General features: G+C 39.9%; 1 protein-coding gene across 2 annotated transcripts in view; it reads right to left on the bottom strand.

The window, feature by feature from the left end:
• Nucleotides 1-26,464, bottom strand: part of LOC135713553 (otoferlin-like) — a 144,613-nt gene that overhangs the window by 9,818 nt on the left and 108,331 nt on the right. Inside the window, exon 9 of one of the 2 annotated variants that reach the window (XM_065236677.1) lies at nt 13,459-13,543. The exons of the other annotated variant lie outside the window; for it this stretch is intronic. Coding sequence (XP_065092749.1) covers nt 13,459-13,543 — 85 coding nt within the window. The remainder of the gene's footprint in view (nt 1-13,458; nt 13,544-26,464) is intronic. 2 annotated transcript variants of the gene reach the window in all.

Below are 26,464 nucleotides of genomic sequence, written 5' to 3'. Positions count from 1 at the left end.
TTCCATTGTATTTTTCTAAAGAGAAAAGTATTTGTGAGTACAGTACCCCTTTGACTTTGGCATGGTTTGGATTTGGCAACAAAACCACAAAGCCGTTGGATTTTGTGACAGGAAAGCCGACATCTTGGATTTAAAAATGGCGTCAGACATTACCCAAGTAACATTTTAAGTTTTACGAAATACTACAAAGCAACTAACCAATATTCATAAAACCCTGGTCTAGGCTATTTTGTCATTAATGCATCTACCAAAACCTCATTAAGACTAGAATATGTCTAGTTGGCCCACCCTGGAGAAGGTTCTGAGGGTGTATTCTCGAAGCTTTTCAAGATTGATTCACTGCAAAAGGTTGTATGATGAACGCATTGAGAACCATTGGAAAGCTACAATAAAAGCTATTTAGCAACTATAAAAACCCTTTCAAAGCCATTTCCCCTAGCCGCTTGCTAAATCCACTAGGAAAGCATTAATCTAGATATAAAAGGATTTATGAATCCGATCTTAGCAAAATAATTAAAATAGAAACTGATGGCACAAAAATCTTGTGGAATATCCAAATTTATTACAATAGTTCTCATTAAGTGGCCTCGTTCTAAGTGCCATATAAAATTCAGTCCACCCTCGCAAAACGTCGATTTGACTAATTATTTAACATTGAAAAATAAAATATATTCTTCAGATCGAGCTTGTCCGAGATTTTTTTTTATTATTTTCGCATTTAAATGTTTGCTCATTGCTAAATTTACCAAAATATAGCTATATCTAAGGAAATATAGATTGAAAATCAAAGCTTGTAAAAAACAAGCAAACTAATTATAACATGGCGGTGGCATAAAAGTTGATTTTCATGGGTTATTTGTGAAAAAGTTGCTTTGCTTTCAAGAATTCCTTAACAAATTAATAAGGTTTTAAAATGACTTTTATGAAGAAAACTTGCAGGCTTAATTGTATTTATCTAATTCTAACCTGTTCAGATTTATGGCAGCATTTATGGAGGCAAAGTTGCCTGCAAAACGTTAAACGTCAAAGTTTGTTTATCTTTCGATAGTTGCGCTGTGAGATCCAGGATTCCTCCAGGCGGTTTTCTCCTGATGGATTGAGAGCAGTTACTCAGACAGTTTGCGATACTGTTTTACAACATTTCGCATTTCGAACAGCTGAAAGCGCAATCGTTCCCGAAAGAGATCCCCTTCTTCCGGATGGTTACAGAAGTGCACCATCCAACGATGCAGGGATGTACGCTTGAATAAAATTTTCGAAGAGTTGATTCTTTCGCCGAATAAAATCGCTGCTATGGATCGGAAACCAGCTAATTTCCGCTAACTAACAGTTTCAGTGGTTTGCTGTCGGTTGTTATCTTTTTGCAAGATCTGGAGAAGGCTGTATGTTTTTTAAACTTTTGACAATGTTTTATGAATTCGAGGGCCCCACTCAGTTTGCTCTTCTCCGCCAGATGGTCAGTCGTTGATGGTGTGCTAGTTCTTCTAGAGAAGTAAATTTTGCTGAAATCGACTTGAATTTCTTCTATCTTCGAACTTCGTCTATCCTTCGAGATTTCCTTGTCATAAATTTGGCATTTATTAACTATGAGGAACCATCTTTTAAGCTCAATTTGTAAACAGAGTGATTGGGAAGGTAATGATGCTCTTTAAAAAGCCTAAAAAGCAACAATAAATGCTTTTTGCTCTAATGCAAAACCTAATGGTTTTATGGTTGCTTTTATAACGATATAACACGTTTATAAAGTATTTTATCAAGACATTAATAAACAATTGCTAATGACGTTTGTGCTTGAATTTCAGAACAGTTTTAAGGAGGGATTGATAACTGTTTTAAATTTATTTTTAAAACAAGACAGTTTTTTACTTTCTTGCCAGACTATAAAAGGTTTTTAAAACAGCAAAAAGCTGAATTACTAAGCAGGAATGTATTACACTTTGAAATGCTATATTTAAACTAAATGAATTGTTCATTTCCGTTATAAAACCATCATTAATCAGAGGGGATGCTAAATGGTTACTGAATTGTTACTTGGGTAATTTCTGGTCCCTAAACGTCACCCGATTACAAAAGTACCCTACACTACATCGCGAATGAAATTCCCAGAATTTCTATGAAATTCCAAGAATTTCTATGAAATTCCAAGAATTTCTATGAAATTCCCAGAATTTCTATGAAATTCCCAGAATTTCTACGAAATTCCCAGAATTTCTACGAAATTCCCAGAATTTCTACGAAATTCCCAGAATTTCTACGAAATTCCCAGAATTTCTACGAAATTCCCAGAATTTCTACGAAATTCCCAGAATTTCTACGAAATTCCCAGAATTTCTACGAAATTCCCAGAATTTCTACGAAATTCCCAGAATTTCTACGAAATTCCCACGATTTATACAAAATTCCCAGAATTTCTACGGAATTCCCAGAATTTCTACGAAATTCCCAGAATTTCCAAAAAATTCCCAGAATTTCTAAGAAATTCCCAGAATTTCTAAGAAATTCCCAGAATTTCTAAGAAATTCCCAGGATTTCTATGAAATTCCCAGAATTTCTACGAAATTTCCAGAATTTTTGCGAAATTCCCAAAATTTCTACGAAATTCCCAGAATGTCTTCGAAATTCCCGGAAGTTCTGCGAAATTCCCGGAAGTTCTGCAAAATTCGCGGAAGTTCTGCGAAATTCCCACGATTTCTACAAAATTCCCAGAATTTCTACGGAATTCCCAGAATTTCTGCGAAATCCCAGAATTTCCAAAAAATTCCCAGAATTTATAAGAAATTCCCAGAATTTCTAAGAAATTCCCAGAATATCTAAGAAATTCCCAGGATTTCTACGAAATTCCCAGAATTTCTACGAAATTTCCAGAATTTTTGCGAAATTCCCAAAATTTCTACGAAATTCCCAGAATGTCTTCGAAATTCCCGGAAGTTCTGCGAAATTCCCGGAAGTTCTGCGAAATTCCCGGAACTTCTACGTTAGTTCAACAAATTTCCCGGATGTTCTGCGAAATTCCCGGAACTTCTACGTTAGTTCAACAAATTTCCCGGATGTTCTTCGAAACTCCTGGACGTTATACGAAACTCCGGTTCAACGAAATCCGCAAAATTTCTGCGAAACCCGTAGAATTTCTGCGAAATTCGGGTTTAAACAGCGATATGTGCACTATAATTTACACTTACAGAATGCTTTAAAACAGCGGGACGTGGTCTCTAGATGAATGACTCTCAGCAATGATAAAACTCTAGTAAATTTTGTTCATTGTTATGAGTTTCAGCCCAGAATGAATGAGAAATAAACAAAATGCAGCTTGAAACATCGTACAAAGATACGGCCATTTAAAAAAAAAGCATTATTAGAAAGGTTGGGCAGGCCTGCTTTAAAACTTCGATAAAACTTGAAATGTTACTAAAGATTCGAGGTAAACATTCGACATTCGTTCATCTCGTTGAAGATTTTTTCTTAATACCTGGCATCCTTGCTATGAAGTTTCCACACGGAGAAAAAATACTACCCAAAATTTGACTTATTTTTTACATAATTTTGAGTTGAGCCTCTCACTTGCATTCGTTATTGTTGTCAAAAAAGGACCGAGAGATTGGACCCAACGATATAGTTCATCCCTGGGAGGGAGAAGCAAATACTACACACAAAATCTAATAAATCAATCACAATATTGCGCAAGAAAATTCTTGGCAAATAAAAATTATCAAGTAATTTGTTCCCATAATGAGGGGTTTCGGTTTTTCGTGTCTCTGTTGCTTACGTGTTACCGTCGGATGACTTGATGCTTGTGGAAAGTTGGAGTTGAAAAATCACTTGTAGAGAGTCGTAGAGAATCAGCCAAAATGAAGTGTCAGGTGAAATACTGCGGCCGGAACAGCAGGAATTATCCTGGATTGGGGTTTTTGCGCTTTCCTACTGACAATATCACAAGATCCAAATGGATTAAGTTCTGTCGGATGGATTCCGGAACCGGCGAAATTAAACCAAGCTCGCGAGTCTGTAGCGTAAGTGTTGACAGTACAAGTGTTTTGCATTTTATCAATGTTGCTATGATCTTTTTAAATTATTTTCAGGCCCATTTCTTAGAGGACTGCTTCCGCGTCGATAAAAATGGGAAGAAAACGAAAAAAAAAGATGCCGCTCCGTCGATTGAAGCTTTCTTGCTACCTCCTGAAGACGAACCGGAAGAGAGCGATCGGTTGTTGGACTTTTATAAATCCCGTCCTCTCTACTCTTCGCCGGCTCTTCTGGATCATAACTACGCGAACTTTGCTGCTGTGGTGCCTGAATGGGTTGATATAGGAGATGAAAAAAATGAACAGAACACTGAAGAGGATTCAGACCCGGAAGTTACCAGGAACGATCTAGATTTGGAGGAAAAGTTCGAACCACAAAGTGAACTGGTCTGTGGTACAGCGTGTAACGAAGGAACTCATTCGGGCTCAAGGATTAGAGCTAGTGAGAAGGAAAATTCATTCAAGTTGCTCAGGTATAATAATAAACGCGTAGGTAATATCATGTACCGGAATGATGTGGGAATCCCAGAGCCAGAGTATGATGTTTTGACCACGTCTGAGGACCTAAACGTATCTGCCTGCATGTGTAAAACAGTGGTCCTAGTAGTGTGTGTGTGTGTGTGTGTGTGTGTGTGTGTGTGTGTGTGTGTGTGTGTGTGTGTGTGTGTGTTTGTGTGTATGTGTGCGCGTGTGTGTGTGTGTGTGTGTGTGTGTGTGTGTGTGTGTGTGTGTGTGTGTGTGTGTGTGTGTGTGTGTGTGTGTTTGTGTGTTTTGAACTCGTGTACCGTTCCACTGCGCAAAAAATCATAAAAAATCCTGAAAAACCCGTTTCCGAGCAATGAATTTTTTTTTTATTCTTCAGAATCTTCTTTCCTTTCACTGGCGAAGATTTCAGAGTGGTGTGATTTACCATTGTTGAGTTATTTATAAAAAAAAAGAACGTTATTATTTAACCTTTCCGATTATTGCGAACCTTCAAATATTTCAAAAATCAATAACTCATTAAATGAATACCGTAGAAACAAACTTAATATGTGAAATTATTATGCAATTATATCAGCAATCCATTAAAAATATCATCATAACTAGTTTTCTTACATAAAAAGGTCACAATGGAGGAGAAATATCAAAAATATTTAAAAAAAATCAAAAGAAATTAGGAAAACTCATTTTCAGCGAGATGAAAACTTTTCTTTACTTGAAAACTTCTTATCTTTCAATAGTGGAAATTTCAGAAGGTATTGTCTACAGTTTCTGAGTTATGGTCGATAAACTAATCACGAAAACAAAAAAACAAAAAAAAAAACGATTGGTGGCATATGACTTACTTTAAATTCCAGCAACATAACTCAAAAACGGTAAAAGATACCACTCTGAAAGTTTCAGCAGTGGAAGATAAGAAGTTTTCGAGTAAAGAAAAAGTATTGGAAAGTTCCTTATTTCTTTTGATTTTTTTTAAATATTTTTAGTATTTTTCCTTGACTGTAAATTTTTTGTTAGAAAACTAGTTATGATTATATTTGTAATGGTTTGCTGAGATAATTTCCTAACAATTCCACATAACAAGTTTGTTTCTACCTGGGTTTCTACGATGTTTGGTTCATGAGCTATAAACTTTTAAAATATTTAAAGGTTCGTAATAATCAGAAAAATGTATCAAAAAACATCATCATCAAAACATTCGTTTTTTTTTTATTTATAACTCAACACCGGTAATTCGCGCCACTCTGATTTTTTACCAGTGAAAGAAAAGAAGTTTCTAAACAAGAAAAAAATATTTTCAAAATTTTTCATGGCTCGGAAACTGTTTTTTTTTCAGGATTTGTTATGCTATTTTCCTTCACTGTGAAATGTTTTGAGAGAAAACTTTTTCATGATATATTTTTAATCGATTGTTAAGAAAATTTCTTAAGTTTTTAATCAAACAATGCCATTCCTTCGCTGAACGGATCAAAAGTTCAAAGAATGACATGGGCAGGAAAACTTCAACTAAAATTTTCTGCAAACATTGATCACCTAGAATTTTTTGAATATTTTTTTTTTCGTTTATTGAACCATGAAATCTACCTGTGGAAATATTTTTATCAAAATTTGAAAGCATCGGTCCATTTCGTCCGATAATTAAAAAAAAATCCCCACCAGCCAAAATTTTTTTTCAGTCAAGGCTACCGGTCGCAAAACAACAGTGGCATTTTTTTGTCCAAAAAATCATTGTTTTTAAATTTAAAACGTTGGAACCACTTAACCGATTTAAACAGAAATACTTTTGAAGAGAAAATATATATTTATAAATTGGAATGATTTATTGAAAAACATTGATTCTATTTTTTTTACAGTTCAATAAATTTAAAAAAAAAGTTTCGCTAACTTTACTGCCGGTAATCGCAAGTCAGTTCCATCTGAATAGGGAATCAAGCAAAGATGCGACTGACTTGCGATTGACGGCAGTTTAGTGAATTGTTAAAACTTTAGAAGGGAGTCCTAATCGCTAGGAACAATAAGGAAAAGGAAACGTGTATATTAGCGAAAAAGTGTTAATCTCCCTGCGTTATGATGAGATATCCTGAAACTGAATCTTGCGGTATACATATTCATATCTTACATGCGTTTTTATAAAAAAAAATCTGAAAATCCTTAAACTCGCTTAAAACATCAAACATTAAATTTTATTTAGCAGGCAATCAGAACAACTACTTTTTTGCTCTTTGGTCATTAAATTAAAGTGTGATTATTTTTTACGAAAGCCGATACGTGTTCTGAAAATTTTCTATTGTCATAATCCCAATTTATTAATATTTTTTTATATTTCCTTACAAAAGTGTTTTCAAATACTTTCGTTTGATATTATAAATTGGCCCAGTGGTTCCAAAGTCATTAATAGCCCATTTTACGAAATAACAGGAGCTGGTTGGCCTGACAGATTTATAAAACTTGCAGGGTTGCTAACAAGTGGCAAGAACGAGCTAAAAAATGGAAAAGGAATGCTTTGTACTGGAAGAAGAAATACTCCGCAACCAACAATAATGCTTCGCTGCTGCAAAGACTGAAGAAAGTTTTCCGGAAAGATCAAATGGACGTTGTTCTGGGAAAAGTTAAGAAAGTGCGGAAATGGACGAATGAAACGCTGGTAGAAGGCCTACAAATAAGGTTTGCTTGCGGACGAGGCTACGATAAGATTAGGAAGTTACCTATGTCGCACTACCAAGTTATAGCTGCCTACTAAGCAAGATTAAGTGCATACATTTTGACACAGGTAATCTTTTTTATTTGTATAGTATTTTATGAAGCTGACGATACGTTTTAATATAAGGAATCCTCCACGAAGTTTTCGATCTGCTTGAACACAAAGTAAGAACAATGAGCGGAAACGATTTAGATTGCGGAATCATCCTCGACGAGATGAGCGTCGATGAAGCAGTTGAGTTTTGTACGAATAACCAAAAATATTTTGGAACCACAACTTTGCCATTAAGCGAAGAACTTGCGACTCATGGTTTGGTGTTCATGCTAGGTGGAGTTAACGTTCGCTGGAAGCAAATCGTGGCATACGAATTTACGGGTAACTCGATCCCGAAAGGATGTCTGAATCAAGTTGTGGATAAGCTGATTTCAAAGGCAGAGAGCATCGGCCTTAGAGTGCATTTTGTCACCTCAGATTGCGGTGCATGCAACAAGGCCATGTGGCAAGACTTCGGAGTAAGCACGAAAAAAAACACAATTCAAAACGATCTGTCGATCGATCACCCTGTCGATCCCACTCGCAGACTTGAGTTCGTTCCAGACCCGGTCCATGTTTTTAAGAATTGCATCCACGGATGGATTTCCAACAATGTTATCATTCTTCCTTCATGGTACATGGAACAAAAAGGTCTCACTCATAACGAAGTGAGAACGGATCATTTGAAACAGCTGGTTGAACATGAGCGGAACCAAAACCTAAAAATGGCACACAAACTCACAGAAGCTGATGTGGACTTTGGGAAAACCAAAATCTCAAATGTAGACAAGATGAAAGTGAGCAATTCTACAAAATACTGCAATCATTCTGTAGCAGCAGCATTAAACGTTTTGTCCGATGAAGCCGATTATTCGTACATAAAATCCACCGCTGTTTTCTTGGAAGACTTAGCCCACTGGTTTGATTTTATGTCCTCAAGAACAGATAACGACGCATTGCAAGTCTCAGATCGTGCTCAATACGATTTCAAAATCAATCATTTGAATATGATGGTTAAATTGGTATCTGAAATCAAGGTAGACGTTTAAATGGTATATTGATTACGTTTTTAATTAGCAATTGCTTCACAGGTCGGTGTTGATGGTCATTGGAAGCCATGGCAAGCTGCTTTGGTGATGGCCACGAAAGCCATTCTAAGGATGCAGAGTAGATTTCTGTTCGATTCCGGATATTCGATTCTTTACACTTCACGATTTAGCCAGGACTGTGTCGAGAATCTTTTCTCAGTTGTTCGGTCAAAGCAACGTAGACCTACACCTTTACAGTTCAAAAGCCATCTGCGAACAATCACATTGTCCCAGTATATGCAAGACGTCAAAAACTCTTCTTACAACATGGACGACAGAGAATATTTGTCAGGATTTATAGATCACTTGAACAACGCAGAGCAACCTTCTTCAACGCAATCTACAGCGATCCTGGACAAAACTCTTGATTTTTCGAAAGCTGAAATATCAAATATGGCGAAACAGATCCTTCTAAATTTGAATAATGCCGAAACTAACGCCTTGTTTCACATTGCGGGATATCTAATGGGAAGCATAAGAAACAACAGCACTTCATGCTCCTACTGTATACAAGATTGTATAACTGCGATTCCGTTTGATAAAAGTTATGGCAAATTCTCATGTTTACTAGCAAAGGCGAGAGGAAGGCCTCATGCCTATGTTTCGAAAGAAATATTTTATTTCTTTACGTGTATGGACTCAATTTTCAAAGAAAATTTCACTGACAAGGCATCAACGAACAGAAGTTTAATTCTTCAGGCACAAAAGTCATTGATGTCGCTGCCGCTGCAAATTCAGAATTGCCATAATATCAAATTCAAGCTTATTAAAAGATTTTTGCTCTTCAAAATGAAAACTAACAGAGTTCGTAAAATGAGGAAAAGAAAATTTGATAGCCGAAGTATGTTGAGTTGACTTGAGGTGAAATTTTGTTGTTACCAACTGTTATGAAATGATGAATAAATGTGTGAATATTTTAAGCATTTCCTTTATTTACCAATAACAATACATCACATTAAAAAACAATCCCATAAAGATGGTCAGATATAGACATTTGAATACCCGAACCAAACCCGTACCCAATTCATAAAAATTTCAAGAACCCGAACCCGACCTGACCCCTGTAATTAATGGAATTAATTTAATTACGGCTACTTTCTGTGCCGGAGTGGAAGTTTTTGCGTGCCCCTCGATGCTACCCGTACCAAAATATACCCCTTACCCGATCCGAACTCAAAAATATTTTCTTCGTATACTCGTACCCGACACGAACCCGAAAATTTAGAGTAACCGTACCTGAATATCTCTACAACCCCCTCCATTTTGAGAAAACTATCAAATTTACGATATAACATGCTTGATACACTACAATTTAGCTAAATTACATACCGATTCCTGAACTGAAGAAACGAAAATTTTGCAGTGCAAATTGTTTTCAAGCAAGAAAATATTTTGTATTCGATATCAATACTTCCCATTGATTGATGTTTTGTACTGCTGGCTCCCACTGACAGTTTGTGACAGCTCATTTCTGGCTTCACTTGACATTCACATTTTCCGAGTCTGTTTCTCCCTCCCAGGTTCATCCCAATAAGTAACTTTTGAGTAAATTGCATATTCTAAAATTTACGTGAATGAAACTTAATTTTGAATCAAAGGATAGGTCACTCAGCACAGTGTGCCAAAACACAGTAAGGCACACCATGGCTCACTCATTGGCGCTGTTTGGCAGCATGGTACATATTTTTGTGATCTAGCATCACTGCATTAGTAAATCATTTTTTTTAAATAAATTTACTGACTTATTCGACTTTGGACATGCTCATCCTCATCTTCACCATCGACATCATCCAATATCGAAAGTCTGTGCGGCGACGTGGACAGTCCCGTCTAGCTGGAGCAGATATTTGCATCTACGTAGCACTTCTACGGATTGATTTCGTACGGTTAGGAGGGGACGATTTTGGGAAAATTGAACTCTGACGAATTGATTTCCTGCGTCATTCATTCCGCCTCCAGTAGCTCCTGGATGGTGATCCGAGTTGAGGGATTATTGTCAACGGGATTTCCTCAACGTCCACGAATGGGTTCTCGAAGAACAACAACACGTACAGTGTTACACAGAGAGCCTACATTTCCAGTTCAGGGCAGGAGTAGCGGTTGCCTACCAACACTTCCAGACTGCAGTACTCGGTCGTGCCGTAGAAGGTAGAAAAAAGTTGCCCTTCCTGTACGAACGTCGCAGATCCGAAGTCAATCAGTTTGATATGGTCGATATAATAATGGTGATCGATGATAACGTCCTCATCTTTGATGTCCCGGTGCAAATTGTTCAATGAGTTCATTCCCAATGTTCCTCAACAGCGTGCAATATTTGCTGTACTCTCCGTGGATCAAATCTTCATCGCACTGCGACATACGGGGGACGGAACTGGGCCGGTCAGTGTGCTGCGCAGCAGCAGTATTCTTAATGGGTTGCCCATTCTGTTGATCTGGCGTTGACGCGACCATTGTCTTTGACAGTTCGTACAGTTTGATATACAAAAAAAAAATACATTTGAATTGTCAAAATACCAGGTTGCCAAACATACAATTCGACAGTGAGCATGCATAAGGGCGAATACGCGATGATCGATTCTCTTCATCGATTTTCTCTTTGTATTGCTACAGCTAAGCGAAACAATTTTCTAGAATTTGTTTAATGCAGAGTAGTAACAGGTTGTATTGGCTATCAAAAGCAACAGCAAACGCACCGAGAAACGTTAAATCTAGCGAGTTATAAACAAAAGAGAAAATCGACGAAGAGAATCGATCATCGCGTATAGGCCCTTATGCATGCTCACTGTCGAATTATTCACAAAAAAAAATCAGTTCGTTGACATGGCATTCTTAGTACAGCGCGGTACACTTGAGGCACACTGAGAAAAATGTTGGCGCAATATAAGTGTTTAGAGTGACCACCCCTTGTTTAGGATAGAATAGACTTAAGAGTAATTTTTTTTTTGCTGGTGTTAAATGAACCCGAGAATTTAGGGAAATGTACTTAATTTGTAGATTTTCATCTCCGTACAGGATAGAGCGACTATTCAAGCTGAACAATGCATTAGGTCCTAAGTAACATTGATCGATTCTCTTCATTTACTTTTTCTTTCGTCAATAATTTGGGTACTTAGCTAATAGTACGTTCAGACTACAGAGTTATAACATGTTATAGCGCTATCTTGATGGTGGTTTCTGTGTTGCAATTATTTGACAATCGTTATAACATGTTATAACTCTCCAGTCTGTACAGCGTTTAATAGTTCTTTCATCTTAACATGGCCGTGAGGCTGCAAATAAAAAGTAGACGAAAAGAATCTGACAATGTTACTTTTGGACCTAAAGGCCCAAACGCAATGTGGGCGGAAGCGGAACGGAAACCGAAAGTTTGACAGTTGTCACTAATGACATCAAGATGCCTAACCGAAGTCGATTTGATTCTAACTTGTTTTCAATCCGACAAGTAGGCTTACTCAGATCGGGCTTTTCCGCTGCCGTTGCCGTTCCGCTTCCGCCATCATTGCGCTTGGGCCTTAAGGCATTGTTCAGCTTGTATTGTCGGCGGCAACCTGTTTCTATTCGGCGGCCTTTCCATTAAAACTGCGTGTTTGACAGCTCCGGAGTGATTTGAGATTTGGGCGTAATTGTATTTGTAAACAAACAGGTCAATCGCTGATTTCTCGTGAATTAAAGCTCGATCTTATAAACAAACTATACCTAATGATAGAGGAATCATACCTCTAGCTCATAGTGTTATTAGTTTTCAAAATTGAGCTTTTATTCGCGAGAAATCGGTGATTGACGTGTTTGTTTACAAATACAATTACGCCCAAATCTCAAATCACTCCGGAACTGTTCTATTATTGGCACTTGAAATCAGTCGCATTTAGTTATGCGTTATGTTTCATTTCAAGAAAAAACTGGTAAAATGTATTTGCTCCTTCGTAAAAATTGAAGTCAGGAGGATTCATGACACATGACATACCGCGCGTCTCCATGGAAACCGTTATCTCAGTTGTCATTCGCGAACATATGTAATTTCTATTTTTCTCCAAATTCGCTTGTTCAGATAAAATCAACCACAGGAGCCTCAAGTTCAATCGACTGCTCGTTGGAGACGGAAAATTCCGTTCCTCTATCCATGAACGGCACCAGTAGTAGTAAAAATAAACTCCAATAACATTCCACCCCACCATCAAATCCCCCCAAAAACGCTCTGAAATCCCATCATCACCCATCCAGCGAACGATAACAAGACGACGCAAGCAATGAAATAAACCCGACCGAGAACGAACACTCAATATGGTATTTACCTGTTGAAACCACCCATCCTTCAGACATATCCACTAGTTGAGGCAAATGGCAACAGGTAGGGGTAGAACAGGGGACAAATGCACCCCGGGCTAAACACCTGATTTGGCTTCTCATAACTATTCCACTCTTAATTTTAAGTACAAAACTAGCATTGTGGCTTGTCAAATCTATGAATTAAAATCGGGATTGATATGAAAATTCGCATCGGGCGTTTCGCCCCGGGGTGCATTTTGGACTGTTTTCCCCTACCTACAGCCAGTCGCCTCTGGAAGCTTCATCGCGTGCTTTTCCACCAGCCATCAACGCTCGCACGCAGACTGAGGAAAGAAACAAGGAGGCAACAGACAAAGCAAGCGAGGCGAAGTTTCCCCCTTTCCGCCAACCCCGTTCTGACGAAATCTCGCACGATGGGGTTGGGGTGGGTTGGCTGTTGCTGTAAACATGCCACGCGATGAGGACCGAGTTATGCATATGCTACACGAGCCGTTTCTAATGTGGAACGCCAGGTTGTTCACGAACAAACAAAGGCAGCCGAAAAAAAACCACCAGGAACGAAACCTAGACGAGTAGGCGGAAAAGATTATCACAATCGCAGCAACCGTGTGTCAAAATAGCTGGTATACAAGCGTTGCATTTGTTTTCCTGATGCCTGGAAAGAAACTTTTGACAACATTGTCATTGGAAACACAAACAAAAGGGACATTTTTCTGTTTTCTTCAGTGTGGAAATTGTGCAAAAAAGGATCAACAAACAAAACGCAAGCAGTGCCTACTAGAGGTATTCAAGTTCGTCTATCTCCCTCGGAGGGATCAGTCAAGACGACAGATTTTTGCTTTCTTACCTTTCTGATGCCAAAGCGTTGCCACGTCCAGCTTGAACGATCCGACGAGCTTGTTCGTTTGGAAAACTCCTCGATTTTGCAACACCTTTTGTCATTGTTTTTGTTGTGCATGTGTGTGTGTGAGAGTGTTATAGTGTGGGCGTGTGTTTGCGTGCAGTTGTCAAATGTGATTAATCGACAATCCCGTGCACGTGGTGAGTATTTTTTTTGTACAACGTCAGCATTTTTGTTCCCGTTCGAATTCAATTTTCCCCCGAGATGAAGGTCGTGATCGTGAATGCAAATGGCAGTGTTGAGTGAAAAGGCCACGGCAGTAGCAACACGTGCAATGTACACACACAGACACACACAAACACAGCCACACAGATTGATGTAGTTACAGTCATTCGAGACGATGGGATATAATAAAAATAAAACCAATCGAGAAGAGAAAAGAGATAAGAAAAGAGAGAGAGAGAGAGAAAACATGAAAAATGGCAAAGTATGAAACATTCATCAAATTTGAATAAATTGTATTGTTTCGCTTTCGCCGGGGCACATCATCGTTGCAGTTCATCATCATCATCATCATCGTAGCAGTCGTAGTAATATCGAAGTTATGGTAACCGGTAAAAAAAGGCAAGTTACTTGGATCTTGAATGGCAAACAAAGTTGGGAGAACATGCGGAAAGTGCGCGCACGCGGAAATCCTGCTCAAGAGATGCATTATTCAAGGAGGTTGCAGTTTTTGTTGTGCACCGTTTATGGAACAAGCTGGAAATGGTTGCGTTCAAAAGAAGGAGCTGGAGGAGGGCGAGAGGATAGAACGGATGCAGTTTGAAGTGGTGTACCAGGATGTGATAACGAGTTTCTCCGCTACTGTGGAGCGCTTCGTGGATGGAGGATTGCTGGTGTTGGTTGCGTTGTGGAAGTTTTGTTGTTGTTGCAAACAGGTACGTAACTAGATTGCTAATCATCAAAAGTGGACAACCAGAGTGAAGGAATAATGGAAGTTGAAGAAATGAGCTTTTTTTTACAGTATGAGATTAATAAAGTTATTTGCTGTATGATCCGGATGGTCCATTTTTGACGGGCCGAACGATCATTGAAGGAGAGGGTGGACAATGGGCACTGGAACAATCAGAAAGTAGCTGGATTTGGACGTGGTTTGGAACACTCAAAAAGTGGTCAACTCAAATTTAGTGCATTTCTTTTTAGCGTGCACTTTGAAAAAAAGCACGCGTTAATTTTCGAAGGGGTGTGACTACGAAATCTCTTGGCATTTTTCGTTATGGAATTTTGAAATCAATTTTCAAGATGGCTACCAAACGCATTCGGTGTGTATTACTTTTTATTAGAAACCAATGTTTCCCTAAACTATATTGGCCTGGTGTCGCGCCTTGTTATTGTGGTAAATTCATTCAACTAGTATTAAAAATATTCAACAATCATCTTGAAATTCTCAAAAAGGTCCAGAATCAGTTGAAAATACGTAAAAGAATCAAACCAAAATGGCGTACATTGCAGATTAATTAATTTAACAAAAAAATAAGGATATGCAAAACTTAACGGAAGAGGTCAACAGCATAGTTCGTGAATCGTTTTTGGCAAAGCATAGAGTGAGCTACCAGACTGAGATAAAATCGACTAGGGGTGAGACAGCTTTTGATAATGTATAATATTGGAGTAAATTTTGAGTAACTCTGGTTAACTCGAGTTGCTTAATATCCAATACTTGGTGACATAGCAACGTGTTTGTTTTTTGTGCATTCCACGATTGTCAAGCTGTTGTAACGGTGGCCAAGAAAAGGTTTTTCGGGAGGATTTCACTAATTAAAACCGGAAAAGAACTATGGCGTGTTCGAATTACGTGTTTATTTAATAACAACTTTTGACGTAGGACTACGTCTTTGATTTCTATATGGGGTACACTTTGTGAAAACCGAAAATGGAACATGTAACATATTAAGAAAGATTTTGATCGTTAATACCTTAGCTGCCCCTGGTCCAATTTCAATAATTTTTATAACCTATCGATCACCAATATGGCTACGCATCGATAACAATGCTTCCGAATGTTGATTTTTAACAAGAAACTATTGAAAGACTGGTAAATGTCCAGTATTGTCCAAAAGCGTCGAATTAACTAACAAATCCACGAATTGCCTACATGCATATGCTGCTTCCCCAGCACAGTCGTCAGAGAGTAGTAAGTAGACGAAACAAGTCGAAGTGGCATTCGCCTCCGATCCTCGGACGCGTGCGAATAGGGAGGATGGAATTGCGTAATATTTTGCACACTCATCGCCATATTCAGAACCAAACGCAAATTCTTCGAGATAACCACCATCCGTCGTCTGGCTCACCGTGGCGGTGTCTGACGTATCTCCGGTCTGATTTACGGGGTGTGCTGAAGATGTTCCTGAACAATGAGATCCCTGATGCTGTCACCTACACTAAACACGCCAAGCGTAAGCGGCCATGGATGTCATCTACGTTTTGAAGTGACAAAGACGCACTTGGCTTCGGAGGTTAAATCATCACCAACTTTGGCAACAAAACGGCTCTTTTCAGGGCCACCAAGCTTATTACAGTAAAGAGTAGGAATAGAATTCATCTGCCTGTTTGTCCATATTCAGAACCAACGATCAAACAAAATGCTCATGTAATCAAACTGGAAGCAGGGGTACAAATTATTTTGATCAACCTTGATCAACTTTGAATCGCCACGGCCGGATATTTTCGATGGAAGAAGCATTAATCTAGCTTCTAATTGGACGAAGACGGCTGGAAACATTTGTGAAACCGAGTTATTTACGAGAGAGAGTGTCGATGAAGAGAATCGATCAATGTAGATAGGACGTATTGAAAAGTGACGCGAGATTTGTTTTCCGTACTGAGCTCCAATGCTACCGACGCCAGGGAGGCAGCTCTCATACCTGGACCCTACAAATCGACCCATCGACTCAACAGGGGACCAACGGCTTTACATCCCGAAGGAAGGCGTGATCAGAGATGTTATGCCTTAGAACATGCCGGTGGCGCCGACTGAGATTGGACCCAGGCCTGCTGGGGTGAGAGGTAATCACGCTAACCACCGGCGCCGATATCTTTCAAGGTGATATCACGGCGAATGAGATCGACCCAAATTTGAGTTTAGTTATCTCAGAAATAAGAAATAAAGTACACGAACTCCGCGATGAGTAAATTTGCCTCATGTTTTCCCAGGATTTTCCAGGGAAAAAATCCTGAATTTGAGAAAAGTAAAGATTGAATTCACTGAGTCAGTTGGTTCTACTCCGAGACTGAATAAAATTTTCGTCAATTTCCTCATTTTCTGGTAGATTTTTAGGATTTCCACAAGAAACCATGAGACAAATTTACTCATCGCTGAGTTCCTGCACTTTTGGCGATTATGAGTGAACTAAACTCAAATTTGGGTCGTTCTCATTCGCCGTGTACGCAAAAGGAAAAGAGCCAGTGTCGCTACTTGATAGCACACTACTCATAATGGGAGGAGTCTTTGTAGCTTTTATACCACTTGGTTGCACATCATTCTGCTTTAACCTGAAAAGATATAAAAGAGCGCTGCTGTATGGCATTAGCTCATCACCATTCTCTGCTTGATCGTCAAGCAGTTCAGTTCGGTGTTAGCTCGCTCTCTCGAGTTGTTTGAAAAGTTCGTGGCGATATTGTTCGCGCTCTCTCTTTCGCGGTTTGTCGTGCGTGTGTGTGTGCCCCGTAATGGGGAAGCATCGGTCGCGAAGCCCGGCGAAGGTTCAGAACTCCGGTGAAGGAAGCTCCGGTGTGCCTACCTCGAACAGGTTTGCTGTTCTCCCCATGGATGGGAATATCCAGCCGGCTGTGTTGGAAAAACGCAGCAAGAAAAGGAAGAAGAACCGAGGCCAGTCTGATGGCACGATTGGTCGAGACGATGCCTCTGCGACGAACGGAGATTTCGGTGACGCTGCCGATAAAGAAAATGCTGCTGACATGAGCGCGGCAAGAGTGAAGCTACCTCCGCTGGTGGTGAAAAATGCCCATCTCAACGAGCTCATCGCGGATCTGGCGACGCTGGGCGTTAAAGCCGAATTCAAATTGGGCAGAGTCGGCACCAAGGTGGTGCTCCGTACCAAAGCGGAGCATGACTTGGTCATCGCCCACCTGAGGACTTCCAAGGTGGAATTCTTCACCCACGACATCCCCGGTGAAAAACCATTCAAGGTCGTCATCAGGGGCCTACCAAATTTCGACCCGAAGTTTATCGAACATGAAATCAGGGACAGGTACAAGCTGGTCCCAAGTGCCGTGTACCGAATAACACGAAGAGACGAGAATGTGAAGGCGTACCCGGATAGCCTTTTCCTGGTACACTTCCAGAAGGGAACGGTGACGCTCAATGAACTGAAAGCCATCCGGTCCATCAATTCCATCATCGTTCGCTGGGAGCCATACCGTGGCGGCCATCGCGATGTGACTCAGTGCCAGCGGTGTCTGAACTTCGGACACGGTACCCGCAACTGCAACATTAAGCCACGCTGCGGAAATTGCGCTCAAGACCATGCCACCTCCGAATGTGCTGCGGATGAAGCTGTGGCGTCCAAATGCGCCAACTGTGTTGGTGCTCACCAAGGATCCAACAAGCAGTGCCCTAAACGCGAGGATTTCAAGCGCATCCGAAATCAAGCGTCCACCAACAATCAACCAGCACGAAGGAAGGATAAGGCCCCGGCTTTCAGGACGGAGGACTTTCCACCTCTTCATGGACAAGCGAATCCCAGGGTGCGATCCGCGCCCCCTCAAGAAACGTCTGGATCTTCTGCTGGACAAAGCTCTCCATCCCCCCCCCCCGGGATTCTGGAGGCAACCAACAGCTCAAACAAATAATCCAGATCTGTTCTCAGCAGATGAACTTATGGAGATTTTTATCAACATGACCGGTGCTCTACGTAAGTGCCGCAATAAGCCCGAACAGATCCAAGTGCTCGGTAAGTTCATCATCCAATATGGTGTCTAAACCGCTAACCATCGCTACCTGGAACGCTTGCTCTGTAAGAGCTAAACAGATTGAGCTTGCCGACTTCCTCCGCAAGCATAGCATCGACTTGAGTCTTCTAACGGAAGCCCACCTAAAGTCCGGTGACAGCTTCTGGTTGCCTGACCACAACATTATCCGGCTTGATCGCACCAGCTCCAGGGGGGGGGGGGGGTGTAGCGGTCATCGTCAGAAAGGGAATCAAGTTTTGCACTCTGCCCACATCCGCACTTCTATCATCGAAGCCATTAGTGTGGAGGTGGAAACACCAACTGGAAACGTCCGGTTTATAGCAGTTTACTGCCCACGTCAGTGTACCACAAGCAACGGCCTAGACATCCAATTCAAGAACGACCTGACCGCCATCACTCGTACTAGCTCCCGATTCATCGTTGGGGGCGACCTGAACGCCCGCCATGAAGCTTGGCGGAACTACCAGCGGAACCGGAACGCATGTCTATTGTTCGACCACGCACAACATGGACTGTACACTGTGCAATTTCCGGACGAACCAACTTTCATCTCTCGGACGGGAAATCCCTCCACGCTGTCGAACATCGGACTATCCAAGCCGGAGGCGGACAACGATCTCAGCTCCGACCACCAACCGGTGGTGACTGAAGTCGGTGTCAACGTGGTTCCTGCTAGAAGCTGCCTGCGTAAAGACTACCACCATGTCAACTGGGTGCAGTACGGTCGAATGGTGGACAGCAACATCGATGAAAATCCACTGATCGACACCGTAGATGACATCGACCGGGCGTTGGAAGGACTCCAACAGGCCATATCCGAGGCTTACGAGACATGCGTTCGACGAGTTTCTGTGAGGGGTAAGTTTGTTGTTATTGATTCCCACACCCAATTATTGATTCGATTGAGAAATGTGCGTAGACGCCAGTTTCAGAGGACTGGAGACCTGGCCAAAAAACGTGAAATGGCCGATCTGAACAGGCAGATTGCTTCCAGAATGGACTCACTCCGAAATGAAAGTTTCGGGCGTGTTGTCCAGAATCTGGACGACCGCTCCAGACCATTCTGGAAGGTAGCCAAGGTCCTGAAAACTCATCCCAAACCCGTTCCACCTCTCAGAGTCGAAAATGATGACGATCGGCTTTTAATCACCCCACAGGAGAAAGCAAATGCGATCGGCAAGCATGTCGCTTCATCGCATTTGCTTGGCTCGACTATCCAAAGTCCGCTCGAAGATCAGGTTGCGCTATGCGTTCAAAACCTAGATGCCTCCCCTTGTGTCGTGCCTCCGGCGGATATGATTACAGTACAACAGATTTGCTCAGCGCTGAAATGCACCAAGAACATGAAGGCTCCCAGGTTTGACGGTATATTCAACTTGATCTTGAAGAGACTCAGCATGAAAGTGCAGTCTCTTCTAACCACTATCTTCAACAGATGTTTGGAACTGCACTACTTTCCAAGCATCTGGAAAGTAGCAAAAATCATACCAATCCGCAAGCCCGGTAAGGATCCAACATTGTCTTCAAGCTACAGACCAATCAGCCTCCTTTCAGCGCTGAACAAATTGTTCGAGAAACTCATTCTCAATCGTTTGCTCAAGTTTGTCGAGGAAAATAACATACTCCTTCCTGAACAGTTTGGGTTCAGAAAGGGGCACTCCACCAATCACCAGCTAGTGCGGTAGATGAATAACATCCGAAGTAACAAAGCTGTATCCAAGTCCACAGTCATGGCCTTGTTAGACGTTGAGAAAGCGTTTGATAATGTCTGGCACAATGGGCTTGTATACAAGCTTTGTAACTTCAACTTTCCATTACATCTGGTTAAAATCACCCGTAACTACCTTCAGCAAAGGTCGTTTAAGGTATCGTTGAATGGTTGTCTTTCAGACACGTTTTCCATCCCAGCAGGAGTGCCGCAAGGCAGTCTACTGGGCCCGTTGCTTTACAGCATTTATACTTCCGACATTCCTCCCCTTGGAGACGGTTGCGTGTTCTTCCTGTTCGCAGATGATACCGCAATAGCCGTCAAAGGAAGGATGCCTCGCGAAATAACACACAAACTTCAACGATGCCTTAACGCCTTTGCTGATTATGCCACCACGTGGAAAATTAAAATCAATGTCTCCAAAACACAAGCGATCATGTTCCTCCATCGACAATCATGGATGGCACAAGGGTTGAGTGGTCCGCCGAAGTAACCTATCTCGGGATGTTGTTCGATGAAAAGCTCCTCTTCCGTTCGCATGTAGAGAAAACTGTAGTCAAGTGTTCTACCTTGGTTAGGTGTCTGTTTCCGCTGATTTGCCGTAGATCCCGCCTCTCAAGGGTGAACAAACTGGCTGTCTACAAACAAATCGTAGCACCTGCGATCCTCTACGCAGCTCCGGTGTGGGAATCATGTGCACAGACTCACAGGAACAAAATCCAGGTCGCTCAGAATAGAGTGCTGAGGATGGTTCTTGATCGTCCTTTCGACACTAGAATAACAGATTTACATGAAGAGGCAGGCATTGCCAAAATAGATTCAAAAATTAACGAAATTAAGACTCAATTTGCACAAAAATGTAATTTATCAGAACATTCTTTGATAAACAATTTGTATATAGTAAGTTAGGTGTATATAGTAGTTGTAGTTGTAAATAGTAGTTATAAGTAGTTTTCTTTTTCAATTTAAAACAAACCAATCCCACCAAGGTGGTCATTCTCTAAAACAGGCCTGATAGGACTAGGAACTGTAATTAATAATTAAAATGTCAAATGTACTAAAGTTGAAAAGACGCATCTGTGTCACTTGAAAATTCATACATGTAAACCACACAATCACAAGAAATAAAGATCATTTAAAATCAAAAAAGGCATTAGCTCATTTTCGCTTCGGACGGCGTCGTGAACAGCAATAGCAGCAGTAGGAAAGTGGTGGCTAGTCCACTCCTTCACACCTAACAAACAACAATTGAATGGTCGTGGCAAAGGAGGAAAAGGTCTGGTAAAGGAGGCGCCAAGCGTCATCGCAAAGTTCTTCGAGATAACCGCCATCGATCGTCTGGCTCACCGTGGTGGTGTCAAACGTATCTCGGGTCTGATCTACGAGGTGTGCTGAAGGTGTTCCTGGAAAATGAGGTCCGTGATGCTGTCACCTACACTTCAATAAAACGGCCCTTTTCAGGGCCATCAAGCTTACATCAGTAAAGAGTTGGAATAGAATTTATCTGTGCTTGTTTGTCCATATTCAGAACCACAAGCCCCCAACGACCACACATAATGCTCTCCAGAGTTGTAATCTTGAAACCAAACTTGGAAGCAGGGGTGCAAGGGGTGATTTTGATTGATTCTCTTAATCAATTTTCTCTTTGAAAAAAAATACTACAAATTTGGTACGCCTACAATTCAAAAACGGAAAGAGTTGAGATAATAGATAATTGATCAATTAAAAGAATTAAATGCTCTTCACATTTATTCCGTCCACTAGCGGTCCTACGTCAAGCTTCCGTTCGTGCCCCTAGGCACAGACCCTTCTACTTTTTAATGAACAAACTTCTCTTCTTTCTCTGCTCGGGGGAAGTGTTGGCAGCTGCCGTAAGTAAAAGCAAAGTAATTTAACTACAGGTAAAAATAAGGAAATATGTCAAAGTTATTTAACCAAGGTATGACAGCTCTTCCTGCCTTGAAAGTATGCAATTACATATTTGAATCTTCACAAATTCAATCTTCTCGAAGAACGAATGATTCTGCCCGATCGTCTCTGCGATTGGTATGCTCCTTGATGGTTAGATAGAGCGAGCAGAGAAAGAAGAGAAGTTTGTTCATTAAAAAGTTGTTATTAAATAAACACGTAAGTCGAACACGCCATAGTTCTTGTCCGGTTTTAATTAGTGAAATCCTCCTGAAAAACCTTTTCTTGGCCACCGTTACAACAGTTGGCGACCGAGGATGATGCAAGCGGATCCAATTCCGCCGAATCCGAATCCGAATCTGAATCCACCGGTTCCCGTTGTTCCTGTGAATGTGCCTGCTGTTCTTGCTCCGGCGATGCAATCGTCGTTCACAATCGATGCATTCGATCGGCACCGAATGAAATGTTCCCGGTGGGTCGAAAGGCTGGAAGGTGCATTTGTGTGGTTTGGGGTACGGGAGGAGACGAAACTCTACATGCTACTTCACTTCATGGGAGGTGAGACCTACGATACTGTTTGCAATAAGCTTGCACCTGAGAAACCGCAGACGAAGACGTACGATGACATTGTGGGCGTGTTGGAGACTCATTTCAATCCAGAGCCACTGCACAGTGGTCCAGAATGCAGATTTAGGTGGAATGATATGTTTTGAGCCTGAAATTGAAACTTTAGACTAAAAGTCTCTTTTACAAAGTTGTTCCTTATAGTTAGGCCCTCATTTTTATGACAATGAATTCTAGGGTGGTTCCTATTATCATTAAAATCAAAAATCTAACTTTTTTGCTTGAATAAATTAAGGTATACATTCTTCAACAAAGTTATAGCTGAGCTAATTTCAAGCAACTTTGTTGAAAAAAAACTTTTTTGTATCTCTTAAATTGGTTGATTTAGAGCTATTTTTTGAATTGAGTTAGGGTGACTCTTAAAAAAACAGTTTTTTGCTCTATTTTTCTTATTTCTAATTTCTCAGCAAAGGTGTCTTCAGATAACTTTTAGATCTTAAGAAGGCGCAAATTTTTGATGCACAAAGCTTGTCAATATCTTTCGCCGATCAAGAGTTATTGACGTTTTTATACTAAAAATATGCACTTTTCAAATGTTAATATCTCTTGTTGGGGCAAACAAAAACAAAAAAAGTTTTTTTTTGCAGCATTAGAAAGGGCGTATGTTATTCTCAATAATATGAAAAAATTGGAGGTATGTTATTTTTTAAACTCGTATAAAATTGAATTGAATTTATTCATATTTTTTACTATATTTGAGTATATCTTTTTATTAGAAGAGATACAGGCAACAAATTCAGCTATAAAACATTCGTCTTAAAGAGTTCTAAAAGTTTTTAGAAGATGACTTTCATGATAAATTTCAAATAAAAAAGTTATTGGCAAAAGATGGATTTCATAGGACCACTCTAATGACAAATTTATATAAAATGTGCTAGTACATTTGTTTCAATATTTGGACATTTAGTGTCTTCGAAGAAGTTTTTGTTCTTAAAAATTCCCTTCTTTTGGTGTTTGCAAACGTCAGGGTGGTCCTCAAATTAGGGAATTTTTAAAACTAACTTTTTTGTTCTACAAAATATAAACATGTGTGGTCAAACAAAGTTGTAGATAAGTTACTTGCAAGCAACTTCGTTGAAGAAAAATTTTTTCTATCTCTTAACGTTCTCATTTTAGAGTAATTTTTCGGAGTTGACTTAGGGTGTTCCTGAAAAAAATAGTATTTTTAGCAATAACTTTTTTATTTGAAAATTCTCATGAATGTTTTCTTCTAGAGACTTTTAAAACTCTTTAAGACGAATGTTTTATAGCGGAATTTGTTGCCTGTATCTCTTCTAATAAAAAAGATATACTCAACTATAGTAAAAAATATGAATAAATTCAAATTGATTTTATACGAGTTTAAAAAATAACATACCTCCAATTTTTTCATATTATTGAGAATAACATACGCCCTTTCAAATGCTGCAAAAAAACTTTTTTTTTTGTTTGCCCCAACAAGAGATATTAACATTTTAAAAGTGTACATTTTTAGTATACAAACGTCAATAACTCTTGATCGGCGAAAGATATTGATAAGCTTTGTGCATCAAAAATTTGCGCCTTCTTAAGATCTAAAAGTTATTTGAAGACTCCTTTGCTGAGAAATTCGAAATAAGAAAAATAGAGCAAAAAACCTGTTTTTTCAAGAGCCACCCTAACTCAATTCAAGAAAATAGCTCTAAATCGGCCAATTTAAGAGATACAAAAAAGTTCTTCTGAACAAAGTTGCATGAAATTAGCTCAGCTATAACTTTGTCCAAAAATGTATACCTTAATTTATTCAAACAAAAAAGTTAGATTTTTGATTTTAATGATAATAGGAACCACCCTAGAATTCATTGTCATAAAAATGAGGGCCTAACTATAAGGAACAACTTTGTAGAAGAGACTTTTAGTCTAAAGTTTCAATTTCAGGCTCAAAACATATCATTCCACCTAAATCTGCATTCTGTACCACTGTGCACTGGAAATTCTCGAAAATTTCCGCTACAAATGCCGGAAGCAGGGAGACGATCGTCCAGAGGAAACCATCGATGAGTACCTGATAGCTTTACGCAAGCTGACTATCACTTGCAACTTTGGGGATATTATCTCAATAATATTGATAACAACATTGTTCGCTGATTGCCTAATTGAGAAATTCGAAAAATAAATTTAGCGTATTACACTGCTTTTAATACGATTTGTAATAAATTTTATTAACGTCATATACTTTACAGACAATTTTTAATATCTGAAGGTTACGTGTTTTTTTCCAGTGAAATTTATGTGACAAATTTTTTGAGTGTATTTCATACAAAAATGATCAGTAGGCTGATATGACAGCACGTCCCCCCCGCATAGTACAAGTGGGAGGAGTAGCCAATGAAGGAATCATGCAGAAATTTCTAAAACAGCTCGGCTAGCTCAGCAAAATGCTGCTCGGTGACAGTGATCTATAGCCTTCCAAGAAGATGGCAAAACTCTTGAAAGGAGTAAATGTATTTTCTCATTTTAATCATTCTATTTAGACACTTGCCTTCGTAGAACTTTTTGCAAAAACACAGAAAAACGTCTTGAGAAAAGTGATATCATCATCAATAATTCCTTCCGAGTATTTTTCAACAGTTTTGAAAATTTGCCTTGCAAATTTGTGCGGAAAATCTGCGAAAACAATCACGTCTAATTCCCTGCAAATGTCAATATTGTTGCTGCTTTTCACCGAACACATCCACCCGAACAATGTTGACATCTTAGCCAACCAAACACATCGGCTTCGAAAAAGGTTTTGTGAAAGCCGCCACTTCATCGCATCCAAAGCAAATGTTTGCGTATCGTGGGACCGATGTTCAACCCACCAACGAAACGAGCGATAATTTTACTAACCGAGGGTGAATGGGAAAATTCCTTCTCCTCTAAACATTGGATAAAATCACGGCCTGCTATGTTATGTTTCCACCTCGGTTATCCATGGCCTGCTGCTGGTTGGTTGGCATTTTTTTCCCTACTCAATGCACTAAGTTCATTTCCACACAATGAATAAATTAACCCGCAGTAAAGAACACCCTTTTTCCTCGTAAAAACAATAACAGGGGAGGGAGGAAACTGGGAAAGCTCTAAACATCTGCTTTCCTTCGGGGGAAGTGGAAAACAACGCACAATCGAGATAATGCACTTCTGCACCGAGAGCAAAGGAAACCCGTAAATCTAATTAGTGCAAAACAGCACTAAGCCAACTTTGTTAACGGTAGTGGCTATGGTAGTTTATCTCGTCTTGCAGTTTGTTGTTTCTGATAAAATTGGACGGATGGGAGGAACGTTAGGAAGGTGTGGTTACCTCTTTCAACAGCTCTTTCCGAAGCAAATGACAGCTTCAATGTATCTTGGTCTTGGTTGTTACTTTTTACCATATATAGCAAGGTACAAGGAGAGTTGCTAATGAAAAACAGACGCCTGTCAGACAAAGGCCAGGCTGAAGCAGGCGACGACGGTTGGACAGAAATTGAATTTCCTTTTCTGAATGGCTAACAGGCTATACGATATGCCAGTGACATTTGAAGGGGGAGAGCAAGATTTTTTTTTAATAAAAGACTCCTGGTGTGGTATTTTGATTGGATCGAGGATGACCTACGAAGGTTAATCGAGGTAACCGTTGCCCCAAACAACGGTCTAGAACTGTCAAACTATTTTTCAGCGAAACATCAAACATTTTCGAATATATAGACACTCACGCACACACACACACACGCACACTTACATGATAGGATTCAGAGGATGAGTGTCGTATAAAAAAATATTTAATAACACACTAGAAACAGA

The sequence above is a fragment of the Ochlerotatus camptorhynchus genome, unplaced genomic scaffold (assembly GCF_037179485.1).
Source record: "Ochlerotatus camptorhynchus isolate MF236.1 unplaced genomic scaffold, CSIRO-AGI_Acam_v1.1 ptg000568l, whole genome shotgun sequence".
Classification (NCBI taxonomy): Eukaryota; Metazoa; Arthropoda; class Insecta; order Diptera; family Culicidae; genus Ochlerotatus; species Ochlerotatus camptorhynchus.
The sequence above is the reverse complement of the archived record's forward strand: the minus strand, read 5'-3'. Positions and strand labels throughout refer to the sequence as shown.